Source organism: Thamnophis elegans, chromosome 5 (assembly GCF_009769535.1).
Source record: "Thamnophis elegans isolate rThaEle1 chromosome 5, rThaEle1.pri, whole genome shotgun sequence".
In the NCBI taxonomy this organism is placed as follows: domain Eukaryota; kingdom Metazoa; phylum Chordata; class Lepidosauria; order Squamata; family Colubridae; genus Thamnophis; species Thamnophis elegans.
The window spans coordinates 95,763,226-95,779,187 of NC_045545.1; the positions used below are offsets into that span (position 1 = coordinate 95,763,226).

General features: G+C 46.3%; 1 protein-coding gene across 4 annotated transcripts in view; it reads right to left on the reverse strand.

Moving 5' to 3' along the window:
* Positions 1–15,962, reverse strand: part of TPD52L2 (TPD52 like 2) — a 43,087-nt gene that overhangs the window by 14,631 nt on the left and 12,494 nt on the right. For 2 of the 4 annotated variants that reach the window (XM_032218052.1, XM_032218053.1), the window contains exon 4: positions 7,733–7,792. The exons of the other annotated variants lie outside the window; for them this stretch is intronic. In XM_032218052.1, coding sequence (XP_032073943.1) covers positions 7,733–7,792 — 60 coding nt within the window. The remainder of the gene's footprint in view (positions 1–7,732; positions 7,793–15,962) is intronic. 4 annotated transcript variants of the gene reach the window in all.

A 15,962-nucleotide genomic window follows, 5' to 3' on the forward strand; every position in this document is an offset into this window, starting at 1 on the left:
CAAAGGGGTGGGGTTTTTTGCAAAGGGGGCGGGGTTTCAGGAGGCCAAAAATGCTGTATTCAGTGTATAAGACGCACCCAGATTTTCAGCCTCTTTTTTGAGGGAAAAGGGTGCGTCTTATACTCTGAAAAATACGGTAACTACCATATCTGAGTTGCAAAAATGGAATGGCGTGGTGGCCTACAAGTGGAGCTTTTGCCTCACAATCAAGATGCTGTGAGTTCGATCCTAGGTAGAGGCAGATATCTCTCTCTCTGGGCACAATGAGAATGTTTCTGCTGAACAAAACTCTGCAACGGCAACAGGAAGGGCATCCGGCCAGAAAACACTCTACTAGCTCCAGTTGCCCAGACCCACTCCCCGCAAGGGATTTATGGGGTCATTAAAAAATGATGATGATTCGAGTTGCAAAAATCCAAACCACATTGAGGATATCTTGGTCTTTTGCACTTTTATCACTAACAATAAGAGAATAACAGAGTCGGAAGGGACCCTACAGGTTTTCTAGCCCAACCCCCTGCTCAAGCAGGAGACCCTAATACGATTTCAGTCAAATGGTTGTCCAGTCTCTTCTTAACAACTTCCAGTGTTGGAGCATTTACGACTTCTGGAGGCAAGTTGTTGCACTGGTTAATTGTCCTCATTGTCAGGAAGTTTCTCCTCAGTTCTATGTTGCTTCTTTCCTTGATTAGTTTCCACCCATTGCTTCTTGTTCTACCCTCAGGTGCCTTGGAGAACAGTTTGACTCCCTCTTCTTTGTGGAAACCCCTGAGATATTGGAAGACTGCTATCATGTCTCCCCTGGTCCTTCTTTTCATTAAACTAGACATACCCAGTTCCTGCAACCGTTCCTCATATGTTTTAGTCTCCAGTCCCCTAGTCCTCTTTGTTGCTCTTCTCTGCACTCTTTCCAGAGTCTCCACATCTTTTCTACATCATGGTGACCAAAACTGAATGCAGGATTCCAAGTGTGGCCTTCCCAAGGCCTTATAAAGTGGTATTAACCCTTCACGTGATCTTGATTCTGTCCCTCTGTTGATGCAGCCTAGAACTGTGTTGGCTTTTTTGGCAGCTGCTGCACACGGCTGGCTCCTATTTAAATGGTTGCCCACTAGGACTCCAAGATCCCTCTCCCAGTTACTACTGTTGAGCAAGGATTTACATATTCAGGAAGGGAAAGGCTTCCTGTCAAGACACCATCAAAAATTGCAGTTTTCAACAGCGGAAGCAGCCTCTGTTCTTCTCAAACTGCCCATTCTGAGATTTCTCCAACAGTTGGAAGCTACCGAGACTGTAATCTTTTTCCCCTCTGATCACAAGATTCGCAAACGAATGGAAGGAAGTCGCTCACATCCGCAATCCTTGTCAGCACAAAGCTTAGCTGCCCCAAAAGCCGGATGCTGTGGAATCTCCATAGCCAGGCTCGGTATTTTGTGGAGAAAGACAGAAATTGCAACGTGGGGGTTCTCCAAAATAACCAAGAATTCAGGAGTGGGCTTCAAAAATTTTAGCAAAGGGTTTGGTGGCTGGGTGGGCGCGGTGATGGTGGGCATGGCCTACTCGGCCTCCTGCAGCATGGCGGGGGCGGGGCATGTTCACCCTCCCCAGGCTCTGGAGGCTTTTCTTGAGCCTCCAGGAGGGCGAAAACAGGAAGCTCCGGAAGCTGGAAACAGGCCCCTTTCCAGGCTTCCGGAACTTCCGTGAGATCTATTTTCCCCCCCTTCCGGAGCCTCCGCGCAGGCCCTGCACTTACCTGGCATCCAAAACGGGCCACGGGGAGGCTCCTGGAAGGGAAGAGGGGTGGGCGGGGCCAGCCATTCCTTGCAAGTACCGGTTCAGCGAATCAGATGTAAAATTAGCACCCAGTTCCTCCCGAACTGCCTGAACCCCACCCCTGCATGAATTGCAATTGCAGTGCAATTGGTCAATCTGGAAATGCCCCTATAGGTAGTCCTCAACTTACAACCATAACTGAGCCCATAATTATGAGTGAGGCAGGACATCCAGCCGAGGAAGCAAAAATTAAAGTACCTGAATTGAAGGGATGGGGGTGGTAGAACCTGGGTTCCAATCTCAATCAATACCTAATGGAGCTGGAAGGGACTTGGGAGGTCTTCTAGTCCACCACCACCCCCTGCTCAAGCAGCAGGCCTATACCATTTCATACAAGTGGGTATCCACTCTATTTTTAAAAGCCTCCAGTGACGGAGCACGACATCTGGAGGCAAGCTGTTCCACTGGTTAATTAACCTCACTGTTAGGAAGTTTCTCCTTAATTCCAGGTTGCGTCTCTCCTTGATTGGTTTCCATTCATTGTTTCTCATCTTGCCTTCTGGTGCTTTGGAAAATAGCCTGACCCCCTCTTCTCTGTGGCAGCCCCTCAAATACTGGAATCCTTCTATCTTGTCACCCCCTAGTCTCTATCTGTCTGTCTGTCTGTCTGTCTATCTATCATCTATTATCATTTATATCTATCTATCATCTATTATCTATCTATCATCTATTTATATCTATCTATCATCTATCCATCCATCCATCTCTATATCTATCTATCATCTATCTATCATCTATCTATCATCTGTCTATCATCTATCTATCATCTATCTATTATCTATCATCCATCATCTATTTCAGTGTTTCTCAACCTTGTTAACTTGAAGATGTCTGGACTTCAACTCCCAGAATGGGAGTTGAAGTCCAGACATCTTCAAGTTAACAAGGTTGAGAAACACTGATCTATTTATATCTATTTATTTTATTTATTTATATATTTATATATATATATATATATATATATATATATATATATATATATATATATATATATATATATATATATATATATATATATATATATCATCTATCTATCTACCTACCTACCTACCTACCTACCTATCATCTATCTACCTATCTACCTATCATTTATCTTTCTTTCTTTCTTTATCCTAATCTAGCTATCTCTCTATCTTTCCTTCTATCTCTCTCTTTATCTCTATCTCTCTATCTAAACACAAACACGCACACTTGGAAGCATCTGGAAAAAAGGCAAACTGTAATTCTGGCAATTAAATGATTATAAATAAATCACCAAGGGACACTTGGAAAAGCAGTCTGCAAATAGAAATGACAAGTCGTCCTTTTCCTGAGGGGGCATCACAAGAAGCTGTTATTGTATTAATTCTTTTCTCCGACTTGAAAGCACGAAACCAACTCTGGTGCACCATTCATTTATAGCAGGGTTTCTCCACTTTGCCTGCTTGAGGATGGGTGGGCTTCAACTCCCAGAATTTCCCTGCCAGCTGGCGGGTGACTTCGAGATGTTGAGGTCCATCCACCTTCGAGAGGCAAAGGTTGAGGAACACTGATTTACAGAAATGACCTCGGAGACAAAATGCATTTCCGATTCACAGAATGCAAGGTAGTCCTCAACCTACGACCAGAATTGAGCCCAAAATCTTTGTTGCTAAGTGAAATACTTTGCCCCATTTTATGACCTTTTGTGCCAGAGTTGCTAAGTGAATTACCACAGTTGTTAAGTTACTAACACAATTGTTAAGTGAATCTGGCTTCCCCATTGACAATTAAAGTCATCTAGAATCTATTGTTCTACTCGGCACCCACTGGCTTCCCCATTGACTTTGGTACTGGGGAAGCCAGTGGGTGCCAAGTAGAACAATGGATTCTTCAAATTATACCTAAAACAATTCCATTTCTTCCGAATCACAACTGGAGCATCTCCTTTGGAGCAAAGCCCTCCAGCTTAAATACAGGTAGTCCTGACCACAACTGGGACCAGAATTTCTGCTGTTAAGCAAGACAGTTGCAAACTGAGTCATGTTCAATCTCATGAGCTTTTTGGCCACAGCTGTTAAGTGAACCATGTGGTCATTAAATGAATCTGGCTTATCCTATTGACTTTGCTGGTCAGAGGCTGGCTAGGGAGGTTGTGATCCTGGCATGTTGCAGTGGACACGCACACATGCCAGCTGCCAAGCGCCCAAATTTTGATTACCTAAGCATGAGGATGTTGCAATGGCCGTAAGGATGAAACAAGGGTGACAAGTCGCTTTGTGATTCCCTTTTGCGACCTTCTGACCAGCAAAATCAACGGGGAAGCCAGATTCACTGAACGACCGTTAGTCAATGAACACGTGCAGTGATTCGCTTAACAAATGGGGCAAGAAAAATCATAAATTGGGGCTAAAACTCACTGAAATGTTTCAGTTAGCAGCAAGAAATTTTGGGCACAATTGTGGTCGTAACTCAAGGTCTACCTGTATTCAGATCAGATCTGAAGGGAGAAAACCTATTCAAGCTGATTGGGCAGGCTGCTGAGTGCAGTGGGGGCAGTGGGAATCTTACCTTGATGAATTAATGTGTGAGAAACCAAATTATTCATCTGGAGTTATCTGGGAAAGAGGTCTCCAACCTGGGCAACTTTAAACCAGCTCTTCTCTGCACTCTTTCCAGAGTCGCCACATCTTTTCTACATCGTGGCGACCAAAACTGGATGCAGGATTCCAAGTGTGGCTTTACCAAGGCCTTATAAAGTGGTATTAAGACTTCACGTGATCTTGATTCCATCCCTCTGTTGATGCAGCCTAGAACTGTCTTGGCTTTTTTGGCAGCTGCTGCAAACTCTTTAACAAGTTTCCACCCATTGCTTCTTGTTCTGCCCTCAAGTGCTTTGGAGAATAGCTTGACTCCCTCTTCTTCGTGGCAGCTCCTTAAATATTGGATCAAGTCACACCTACTCCTTCTTTTCATTAAACTAGACATACCCAGTTCCTGCAACTGTTCTTTATATGTTTTAGCCTCCAGTCCCCTAGTCCTCTTTGTTGCTCTTCTCTGCACTCTTTCCAGAGTCTCCACATCTTTTCTACATCGTGGTGACCAAAACTGAATGCCGTATTCCAAGTGTGACCTTACCGAGGTGGCGCAGTGGTTAGGGTGCAGTACTGCAGGCCACTTCAGCTGTTATCTGCAGTTCAGCGGTTCTAATCTCACCGGCTCAAGGTTGACTCAGCCTTCCATCCTTCCGAGGTGGGTGAAATGAGGACCCAGACTGTGGGGGCGATATGCTGACTCTGTAAACCGCTTAGAGAGGGCTGAAAGCCCTATGAAGCGGTATATAAGTCTAACTGCTATTGCTATTGCTACCAAGGCATTATAAAGTGGTATTAAGACTTCACGTGATCTTGATTCTCTCCCTCTGTTGATGCAGCCTAGAACTGTGTTGGCTTTTTTGGCAGTTGCTGCACACGGCTGGCTCCTATTTAAATGGTTGCCCACTAGGACTCCAAGATCCCTCTCACAGTTACTGCTATTGAGTCAGATACCACCTATTCTACACCTGTACATTTAGTTTTTCTTATGTAGAACCTCACTCTTTTCACCATTGATTTTCATTTTATTAAACAGTGCCCAATTCCAGGTAGCCCTCAACGTACGACCACAACTGAGCCCAACATTGCTAAGTGAGGCATTTGTCAAGTGAACTTTGCCTCGTTTTACGACCCGTCTTGTCCCCGTTAAGGGAATCACTGCAGCTGTTAAGTTAGTCACACGGTTGTGAAGTGAATCTGGCTTCCCAATTGGCTTGGCTTGTCCGAAGGTAACAAAAGGGGATTACGTCGTGACCCCAGGTCACTGCGACCGTCATAAGTGCGAGTCAATGGCCAAGGTTCTGAATTTTGATCACGTGATCTTGAGGATGCTGCAACAGCGGTAAGTGTGAAAAATCATCACAAGTCACATTTTTAGTGCCGTTGTAACTTTGAACGGTCACTAAGTGAACCGTTGCAAGTCGAGGACTACCTGTCTAGGAGAACATTTGTAGCTCTGGGTTGAAATGAGGGCCCCTTGGTGCTCTCTGAGCTTGGTTGTTTCCTTGCAGACGTTTCATAAGCCAACTAGGGAACATCATCAGTGCTAGAAGGGAGTGGGGCTTACAGGGAGGAGGAGGAGGAGGAGGAGGAGGAGGAGGAAGATTGTGGGGTCCTTGGTGCTCTCTGAGCTTGGTTTTCTTGCAAACGTTTCATGACCCAACTAGGTAACATCATCAGCGCTAGATGGGAAGGGGGTTTGTGGAGAGGAGCTGGAGGAGGATTGTAGTGTCCATGTACTCTGATCTTGGTTTTCTTGCAAACGTTTCATGACCCAACTAGGGAACATCATCAGTGCTAGAAGAGAGTGGGGCTTACAGGGAGGAGGAGGAGGAGGAGGAGGAGGATTGTGGGGTCCTTGGTGCTCTGAGCTTGGTTTTCTTGCAAACGTTTCATGACCCAACTAGGGAACATCATCAGCGCTAGATGGGAAGGGGGTTTGTGGAGAGGAGGTGGTGGAGGATTGTAGTGTCCATGTACTCTGAGCTTGGTTTTCTTGCAAACGTTTCATGACCCAACTAGGGAACATCATCAGCGCTAGATGGGAAGGGGGTTTGTGGAGAGGAGCTGGAGGAGGATTGTAGTGTCCATGTACTCTGAGCTTGGTTTTCTTGCAAACGTTTCATGACCCAACTAGGGAACATCATCAGCGCTAGATGGGAAGGGGGTTTGTGGAGAGGAGCTGGAGGAGGATTGTAGTGTCCATGTACTCTGAGCTTGGTTTTCTTGCAAACGTTTCATGACCCAACTAGGGAACATCATCAGCGCTAGATGGGAAGGGGGTTTGTGGAGAGGAGCTGGAGGAGGATTGTAGTGTCCATGTACTCTGAGCTTGGTTTTCTTGCAAACGTTTCATGACCCAACTAGGGAACATCATCAGTGCTAGAAGAGAGTGGGGCTTACAGGGAAAAGGAGGAGGAGGAGGAGGAGGAGGAGGAGGAGGAGGAGGAGGAGGAGGAAGATTGTGGGGTCCTTGGGGCTCTCTGAGCTTGGTTTTCTTGCAAACGTTTCATGACCCAACTAGGTAACATCATCAGCGCTAGATGGGAAGGGGGTTTGTGGAGAGGAGCTGGAGGAGGATTGTAGTGTCCATGTACTCTGAGCTTGGTTTTCTTGCAAACGTTTCATGACCCAACTAGGGAACATCATCAGTGCTAGAAGAGAGTGGGGCTTACAGGGAGGAGGAGGAGGAGGAGGAGGAGGAGGAGGAGGAGGAGGAGGAAGATTGTGGGGTCCTTGGGGCTCTCTGAGCTTGGTTTTCTTGCAAAGGTTTCATGACCCAACTAGGTAACATCATCACCGCTAGATGGGAATGGGGTTTGTGGAGAGGAGCTGGAGGAGGAGGAGGAGGAGGAGGAGGAGGAGGAGGAGGAGGAGGAGGAGGAGGAGGAGGAGGAGGAGGAGGAAGATTGTGGGGTCCTTGGTGCTCTCTGAGCTTGGTTTTCTTTCAAACGTTTCATGACCCAACTAGGTAACATCATCAGCGCTGGAAGGGAGTGGGAGAGGAGGAGGAAGAGGACGACTGTGGGATGCTTGCACTCTCTGAGCTTGGTTGTTTTCTTGCAGACATTTCATGGCCCAGCTAGGTAACACCCTCAGTGCTAGTAGTCAATGCTAGTAGGATAAAAGAACCGTCTTACTATCAATCTCCCCAGGAAAAGCATCAGCCAAACAGCCCGAAACTCCAAGAATTTCCTCACCCTTTTGCCTTATATTACGCAGCCCCCGGGAAGCATTTCCAGCAAAGGGACCAAGCAGAAAAGTAATTAGTGCAAGGAAGGAAAAGTTAATGGTGGTCTTGCACAGAAGGTGTGCGTGCGTTTTATGCAGAAGGTTAAGAGACTCACGCTTCTGATTGGGTTAATTTGTCATTCCAGTCCTCCAGAGTATTGCTGGCCGAAACATATCTATAAATACAACAGATTAGAGAACACCTCTTTCATTTGTTCATACAATTTTACTCATCGGTTAGGAGGGAATAGGCCTGTTCCCCCCCCCTTCACATCTGGAACAGGGCTCTGGAGACTGGGCCACTTTTAAGAGTTGTGGACTTCAACTCCCAGAATTCTAGCTAGGCTGGCTGAGGAATTCTGGGAGTTGAAGTCCACAACTCTTAAAAGTTGGTGTTAGGCCGGCAGCCATCTTTCTTTTGGATGCTATTTGGAACCCTGGCAGTTGGCAGCTTTCGAGACCTCGTCGTGCAAGAGGGCAACCATAGAATCATAGAGCTAGGAGGGACCTCAGATGTCTTCTAGTCTAGCCCAACCTTATATCATCCCGGACAAAAGATTGTCCAATCTTTCCTTGAAAACCTCCAGCAACGGGAACACCCACAAGCTGTTTTCGATCATCTGGTTGTTAATTCTTACCTGCTGGGCCAACACCTCTCAGTCCCCCCTCCCCACATTTCTAAGTCAAAGGACATATCTTCCGGCAACCAGTTGGTCTCCTTTCCCCTTGTTGTGGCCAGCCAGCGGCTAGTAAAGCTGGCAGCAGATTCGGACAGTGAGGAGGTTGGGGAGGAAGATGGGCCAGTCCTGGAGTCTGGGGAAGGCTCTGAGATAGGCTCTGTGTTGGAGGCAGAGAGGGGGCCAAGGCCGTCCGACAGTTATCAGCTGCCTTCAGAGTCAGACATCAGTGAGGCAGAAGAACAGCTGGAGCCTGTTCCCAGTGTGCACATGCGCAGAGTTGCCAGACGAAGGGAACAGCTAAAGAACAAGGGTCAATTTGGGAGTAAGGCCGCAGGTAGACAGTGAATGGCCCCTCCCAGAGGGAATAAGAGAGGAGCGAAAAGGGAGTGGAGTTTGCAGGAGAGGGTTGTAACAACAGGAGGAAAAGCAGTTACAATGCCACTTAAGAGGCTGGATACATAGTTTTTTCTCCTTTCTCTTTGATCACTTGAGATTCAAGGTTCTTTCAGTTTGTTTACTGATAGTGATAGCAGGAAGAGCACAGATTGTTTATACAGGTGCCTTTTGGGAGTTCTATCACTAGCTATTGGAGGGACGACAATATTTTGACTTGAAAGATAATAAATGAACCTGTTTGAAGTTTATTAAAATAGCCTTGAACCCTATAGTGGCAGTGTCTGCAAAATTGAAAGAATGGCTCAGCAGGAAAAAGAAACTGTTAACATTGCAAATGATTATGTATGAAATTCAAAATCTATTAGTTGTGACAGAGAGAATTGAAAAGAGATTGGAGAATATGGAATACAAAACAGAAAAATCCGATGGAGAAACTGAGGATGTTTACCAAATGAAGAAAGTGGAGGACAGAGTTCAAAAGAAGGAAGAAAAAAATGAGCAAAGAGATAAGAAAAATGTGGATACTGACAGGTTGGTATTGGCAAGAGCAGAATATGGAAAGGGGAGATGGATGGATTGGAACTCTACCCCAGACCTCAAAGCATAGAAGAAGAAAACAGAGAAAAATTGACGGAGATAAAGAGAGAAATCTTGATAGAAGCACTAGTGATAATCAAAGATAAGCTGATGGAAAGAGCAGATGTTGGGTTTCCAGCTTTTATGAGATATGAAAGGAACAGCATGTTGCCAAGGGAGGTTTATACAAGATTTATTAAGAAAGAAACTAGAACATTAATGTTACAAATGGCAAGAGATATAAGACCATACTATTGCGGGAGGGATACAGGTTTATGCAATGAAAATGTATAATAAAAATTAAGCTAAATTTACTAGTAGTATGTATAAAATGAAGTGACAACAGCTATAGCTAAATAATTATTAATAATGATAACAATACATATAGATATATTAGTCTGATAATATGAAATGTTATATAAACAACACGTGGAGATCATGAGGGGAGGTTTAAAAGCTTTATCTAGAATATGCTATAAAGATGTATTGTGATTGGATGATCTTAGGATGATTTAGTGGAATGTTATCGTATAATCCTATTCTAGATTTGGAATATTATACATAAAAGGACGTAAAAACAATTAGAGTCAAATTAAGGTTGAGCTATAATAATTGTGAAATACATGAATATAGGTGAATTTAAAATACGCGATTTGATATGAAAAGCAGGTGGTGACTATGGAAGAGATGCATAGAAATATTGTGACCAAATGACACCCTTTCTACAATTTGTAATGGAAGATGGGTTTTTTTTTAATTTTTATGTTTGTTTGTCCTTGTTCAAAAACAAATAAAAATTGTTTAAAAAGAAACGTTCCCTGTTGAACCTTCTCCACCTGTGCTCAGCATATCACCATATCGAAACTATAAATAGCAATAGCAATAGCAGTTAGACTTATATACCGCTTCATAGGGCTTTCAGCCCTCTCTAAGCGGTTTACAGAGTCAGCATATTGCCCCCACAGTCTGGGTCCTCATTTCACCCACCTCGGAAGGATGGAAGGCTGAGTCAACCTTGAGCCGGTGAGATTAGAACCGCTGAACTGCCGATAACAGTCAGCTGAAGTGGCCTGCAGTACTGCACTCTAACCACTGCGCCACCTTGGCGCAGACATACCTGTGCTCCTAACGATACCAGGCTAAGGATGGAAATGACATTGGTACGGCAGGAAATTGCAAAAATCAACAACTTCTAATTTTTTCCATGAGAAGCAGTCCTTGACTTAACAACCGTTCGTTGTTAAGCTATGACGGCCCTGACAAAGATGACTTACGACGATCATTTTTCACATTTACGACCGTCGCAGCCTCCCCCGGGGTCATGTGATCCAAATTCAGACGCTTGGCAACCGACTCATCTTTATGACGGTTGCAGTGTCCCCTGGGATCCCGTCGCGACCTTCCGACAAGCAAATCCAAGGGGCAAGCTGGATTCACTTAACAAACCGGGTTATTAACAACTGAAGTGCTTTACTTAACGACGGTGGCAAGAAAGGTCGTAGAATGGGTCAAAAATCACCTAGTAACCATGTTGCTTAACAATGGAAATTTTTGGGCTCGGTGGCGGTCGTAGACCGAGGACTACCTGTAGTTCAAAAGGTAACTGCAGCAGAAAATCCAATCCCTGAATGCCACCTTTTGCAAAACAGCCCCTTTCCCTGGGCTCAGCAAGACCTTCCCAATTAATCCAGTCTTTCTCAACTCATCAACTTTAAGATGTCCGGACTTCAATTCCCAGAATTCCTCAGTCAGCAAATCTGTTCTGACCGAGGCTTCCCAAGAGCCTGAAGCAAACTCCTTCTCCTGTCGAAAACCCCTTTTATTAACTGACTGTGAATTCTGCTCATTCACACCCAGCAAAGTCTTTCAAGGGAGGATTTACAGTCACAGACCTCATCTGGCTTGGAGAGCTGCCAGGCCCATATCTGCAGAACTTGGCAAGGAGTCTGGGAGAGTCACGAACCAATGAAGCAAACTAATGGTCTCTCCTGCAAACTCCACTCCCCTTTTGCTCCTCTTTTATTCCCTCTGGGAGGGGCCATTCACCGTCCACCTGCGGCCTTCCTCCCAAGTCGACCCCTGTTCTTTAGCTGTTCCCTTCGTCTGGCAACTCTGCGCATGCGCACACTAAGAACAGGCTCCAGTTGTTCTTCTGCCTCACTGATGTCTGACTCTGAAGGCAGCTGATAACTGTCAGACGGTTCTGACCCCCTCTCTCCCTCCGACACAGAGCCTTCATCAGAGCCTTCCCCAGACTCCAGGACTGTCCCATCTTCCTCCCCAACCTCCTCACTGTCCGAATCTGCTGCAAGCTCTGCTGGTGGGCCACATCAGCTATACCTGCCTGATAGGTGCCTGTTTTTCCATGTTTCATAATTCATACACACATGTACATGAAATAAGGAACAACAGGGTACAAGTAGTCCTCGACTTACGACAGGGTCACGTGATCCCAATTCAGACACTTGGCAACTGGTTCATATTTACGATGGTTGCATTGCCCTGGGTGGTGTGTGTGTGTGTGTGTGTGTGTGTGTGTTCTTTAGCTGTTCTTTTCTTCTGGCAGCTCTGCACATGCGCACACTGGGAACAGGCTCCAGCTGTTCTTCTGCCTCACTGATGTCTGACTCCAAAGGCAGCTGAGAACTGTCGGACGGCTCTGGCCCCCCCTCTGCCTCTAACACAGAGCCCTCATCAGAGCCTTCCCCAGACTCCAGGATTGGCCCAGGTTCCTCCCCAACCTCCTCACTCTGCTGGCTGCTGGCAGACCACAACAAAATCCAGACATCTTAAAGTTGCCGAGGTTAACAAATGTGGCCTTCAACAAAAGCCACGAACGATTCTAAGGCTGTATGTGTTGTGACAGAGTTACATGACGGCAGCAAAAGGTTCTAAAACGCGGCTTGTGTTGTCGATTGTTAGCAATAGCAGTAGCAATAGCAGTTAGACTTATATACTGCTTCATAGGGCTTTCAGCCCTCTCTAAGCGGTTTACAGAGTCAGCATATTGCCCCCAACAACAATCCGGGTCCTCATTTTACCCACCTCGGAAGGATGGAAGGCTGAGTCAACCTTGAGCCAGTGAGATTAGAACTGCAGATAACAGTCAGCTGAAGTGGCCTGCAGCACTGCACCCTAACCACTGAGCCACCTCAGCTCTTCAAGTGTCTCTTCAAGTGTCTATGGGGAAGTGTTCAAGTGTCTATGGGGATTCTCCGCCCTCCAGGTCATGGTTGTCCCAAAGATGCTTTTTTCAGGAGGCAACTGGACTTTCTGGTTATGGTTTGAAGATGTTTCCCTTCTCATCCTAGAAGCTTCTTCAGCTTTGACTGGAGGGAGGGGAATGGAAGGATCTATATTCCTTGCAGAGATCCAGGTGGCCTCAACGACTCTCTAAGAGGATGCAAATGACCAGCTGTCTGCAAGGAGTATAAAATCCTTCCCTTGCCCACCATCCATTCAGAGTTGAAGAAGCTTCTTGGATGAGAAGGGAAACGTCTTTAAACAAAAACCAGAAAGTCCAGTTGCCTCTTGGGGGGAAAAAAAACCACCTTTGGGACGACGGGTCCAAAGTTTGATCACCTGACCTTAGGGGACATGGGGATAACCATCGAAATTTCAAACCTGGGTCACCAGTTATCTCCAATGTTGGTTTGCTGTACCTTTGGATGGTTGCTAAGCAACCAGTCGTAAGTCAAGGATTACTGTCCATCCAGACCTAGCTGTTTGCAGCTCAGATGCTCCGACCAAGCCGTCACAAACATGGCCATGTCATTGGTTGGAAATTATAATAGAGCAGGGAGTGTCAAACTAGCAGGCTGAGGGCTGGAGGTGTCATGCACAGGCCACGCCCACCCCAGCTCCGCGAAGGGGGAAAAACGTCATGAAACGTCACACAACGGATGTAAAACAGCCACCAGTTTGACACCTGTGTAATAAGACACATTCAAGCATGGACACTTCTGCGCAAACCAGCAATTCACCGACAGAAACACGGGTGTTCCCCATAGTTACACATCCCTTTGTCCTCTGCAGATTAAAATTCCCTTCAACTGCCTGAATTTAATCTGTATTTTGCTCTCTTCATCTGGGGCTACTATATGGATGGTGCTAAGGTCAAGGGAAAGGTTCCCCTCGCACAGGTGTGCTAGTCGTTCCCGACTCTAGGGGGCAGTACTCATCTTCCTTTCAAAGCCGAAGAGCCAGCGCTGTCCGAAGACATCTCCGTGGTCATGTGGCCGGCATGACTCAATGCCAAAGGCACACGGAACGCTGTTACCTTCCCACCAAAGGTGGTTCCTATTTTTCTACTTGCATTTTTTACGTGCTTTCGAACTGCTAGGTTGGCAGAAGCTGGGACAAGTCACGGGAACTCACTCCGTTATACAGTGCTAGGGATTCGAACCATCAACCTGCTGACCTTTCTGATTGACAAGCTCAGCATCTTAGCCACTGGGCCACCGCGTTGCTTATACATTTACACATACATATCTGTAAAAGTAAAGGTTCCCCTTGCACATATATACTAGTCTATGGGGCTATGCTCATCTCCGTTTCAAAGCCGAAGAGCCAGCGCTGTCCGAAGATGTTTCCGTAGTCATGTGGCCGGCATGACTCAACGCCAAAACTGCACGGAACGCTGTTCCCTTCCCACCAAAGGTGGTTCCTATTTTTCTACTTGCATTTTTTACGTGCTTTCGAACTGCTAAGTTGGCAGAAGCTGGGACAAGTAACGGGAGCTCACTCCATTACGCGGCGCTAGGGATTCGAACTGACGAACCTCCTGATCGACAAGCTCAGCATCTTAGCCACTGAGTATTGGAATCTCTCTTCAACTGCCTGAATTTAATCTATATTTTGCTCTCTTTGTCTGGGGGCCACTATATAGATGGTGCTAAGGTATCAATATTAAAATTATTATTTAAAAATGAAGAAATAAAGGGATTTCTCCACTTACAATCATTCACTGAGCGGCTGTTTGAAATTACAACGGTACAGGTACTCCTGGACTTACAACAGCTTCATTTAGTGACCGTTCCAAGTTACAACAGCACCAGAAAAAAAAGTGACCGATGAACGTTTTTCACGCTTAATGGCCGTTGAGTCATGTGATCAAAATTCAGACACCTGGCCACGGGCTCGTATTTATGACGGCCGCTGTGTCCCAGAGTCACGTGACTCCCTTTTGCGACCTTCCGCAGAGCAAAGCCAATGGGGAAGTCAGATTCCCTTAACGACCGTGTTGCCAACTTCACCATAGCAGCGATTCAATTAACAACTCTGCAAGGAAGATCGTAACGCAAAGCGGCCAAACTCGTTTCACGACCGTCTCGCTCAGCAAACGGAAACGTCAAGTTCCGTTGCGGTTGTAAGTTGAGGACTATCTTTGCCCTGGAGCAAAACAGGACAGGGGAAATCTCACTGGGATGAAACAATGGCTTCTGTTTCCCTGTGACATCCGCTGCATGGAATTTCCTTCTCTTCGGCCTCAGGAAACACCTCGCAAGATATTTAGTGGAAAATGCATTTCCCAGTGAAGAATAAGCCGGAAAGTTAAGAAGCCAAAGGCCCCGACGGGAATCTGCCATATTCTGAGCATACAAGCAGCCTCTGCCCCCCCCCGCAAATAAGGGGGTGCAGGGCCCAGAAGGCAACAGAGACAGGAAGGAGGCAGCGTGTACAAGGTGGAAGGGACTTAGAAATCCGATTGGATGACCTTCTCACTCCACACTCCAAGTTTTTCAGAAGTTTTCATGTAGCTGGAGGGATGGGGAAACCCAGGGGTCAATCACACTTGAGGACTAGGAACTTGTGGAGGGGGGGGAAATAATCCCAAGAGGGGGGGGGAAACAGAACAAAGGCTGAAAGTATCCTAGTAATAGCCCTTAGACTTATATACTGCTTTCTAGTGCTTTACAGCCCTCTCTAAGCAGTTTACAGAGTCAACATATGCCCCTAAAACAATTTGGATCTTCATTTGACCCACCTTGGAAGGATGGAAGGCTGAGTCAACCTTGAGCCGGTCAGGATCGAATCCCTAGCAATGGGCAGAGTAAGCCTGCAAGATTGCCCTTTAACCACTGCGCCACCAGGGCTCTAAGGCAGTGTTTCTCAACCTTGATGACTTTAAGTCCTGTGGACTTCAACTCCCAGAATCCCCCAGCCAGCATAGCTGGCTGGGGAATTCTGGGACTTGAAGTCCACAGGACTTAAAGTCGCCAAGGTTGAGAAACACTGCTCTAAGGTCTTAGGTGAGTGTTTCTCAACCTTGGCAACTCTTAAGGTGTGTGGACTTCAACTCCCAGAATTGCCTAGCCAGCCAGCAAGTGGCTCCTTTGAGGTTGCCTGCCACATGCCCCCCCCCCCCCCCCCCCCCAAGAATCATCATCATCATTTCTCAGCACATCCAGGATCCTGGGAACAAAAGAAGGGGGCCTTTAATGAATCATAGAGAGGTGCTTGGCTGGGGAATTCTGGGAGTTGAAGTCCACACTTCTTACGTAGAATTGCCAAGGTTGAGAAATAACGTCTCAGATGAAAAGGAAGAATCTCCTGTGGTCAAGAAGACCAGGCGGACGGATTATCCACAAAGTCTCCAACAGAACAACAGAATAGCAGAGTTGGAAGGGACCTTGGAGGTCTTCTAGTCCAACCCCCTGCTCAACCAGGACACCCTATATCAGGGATGGCAAAC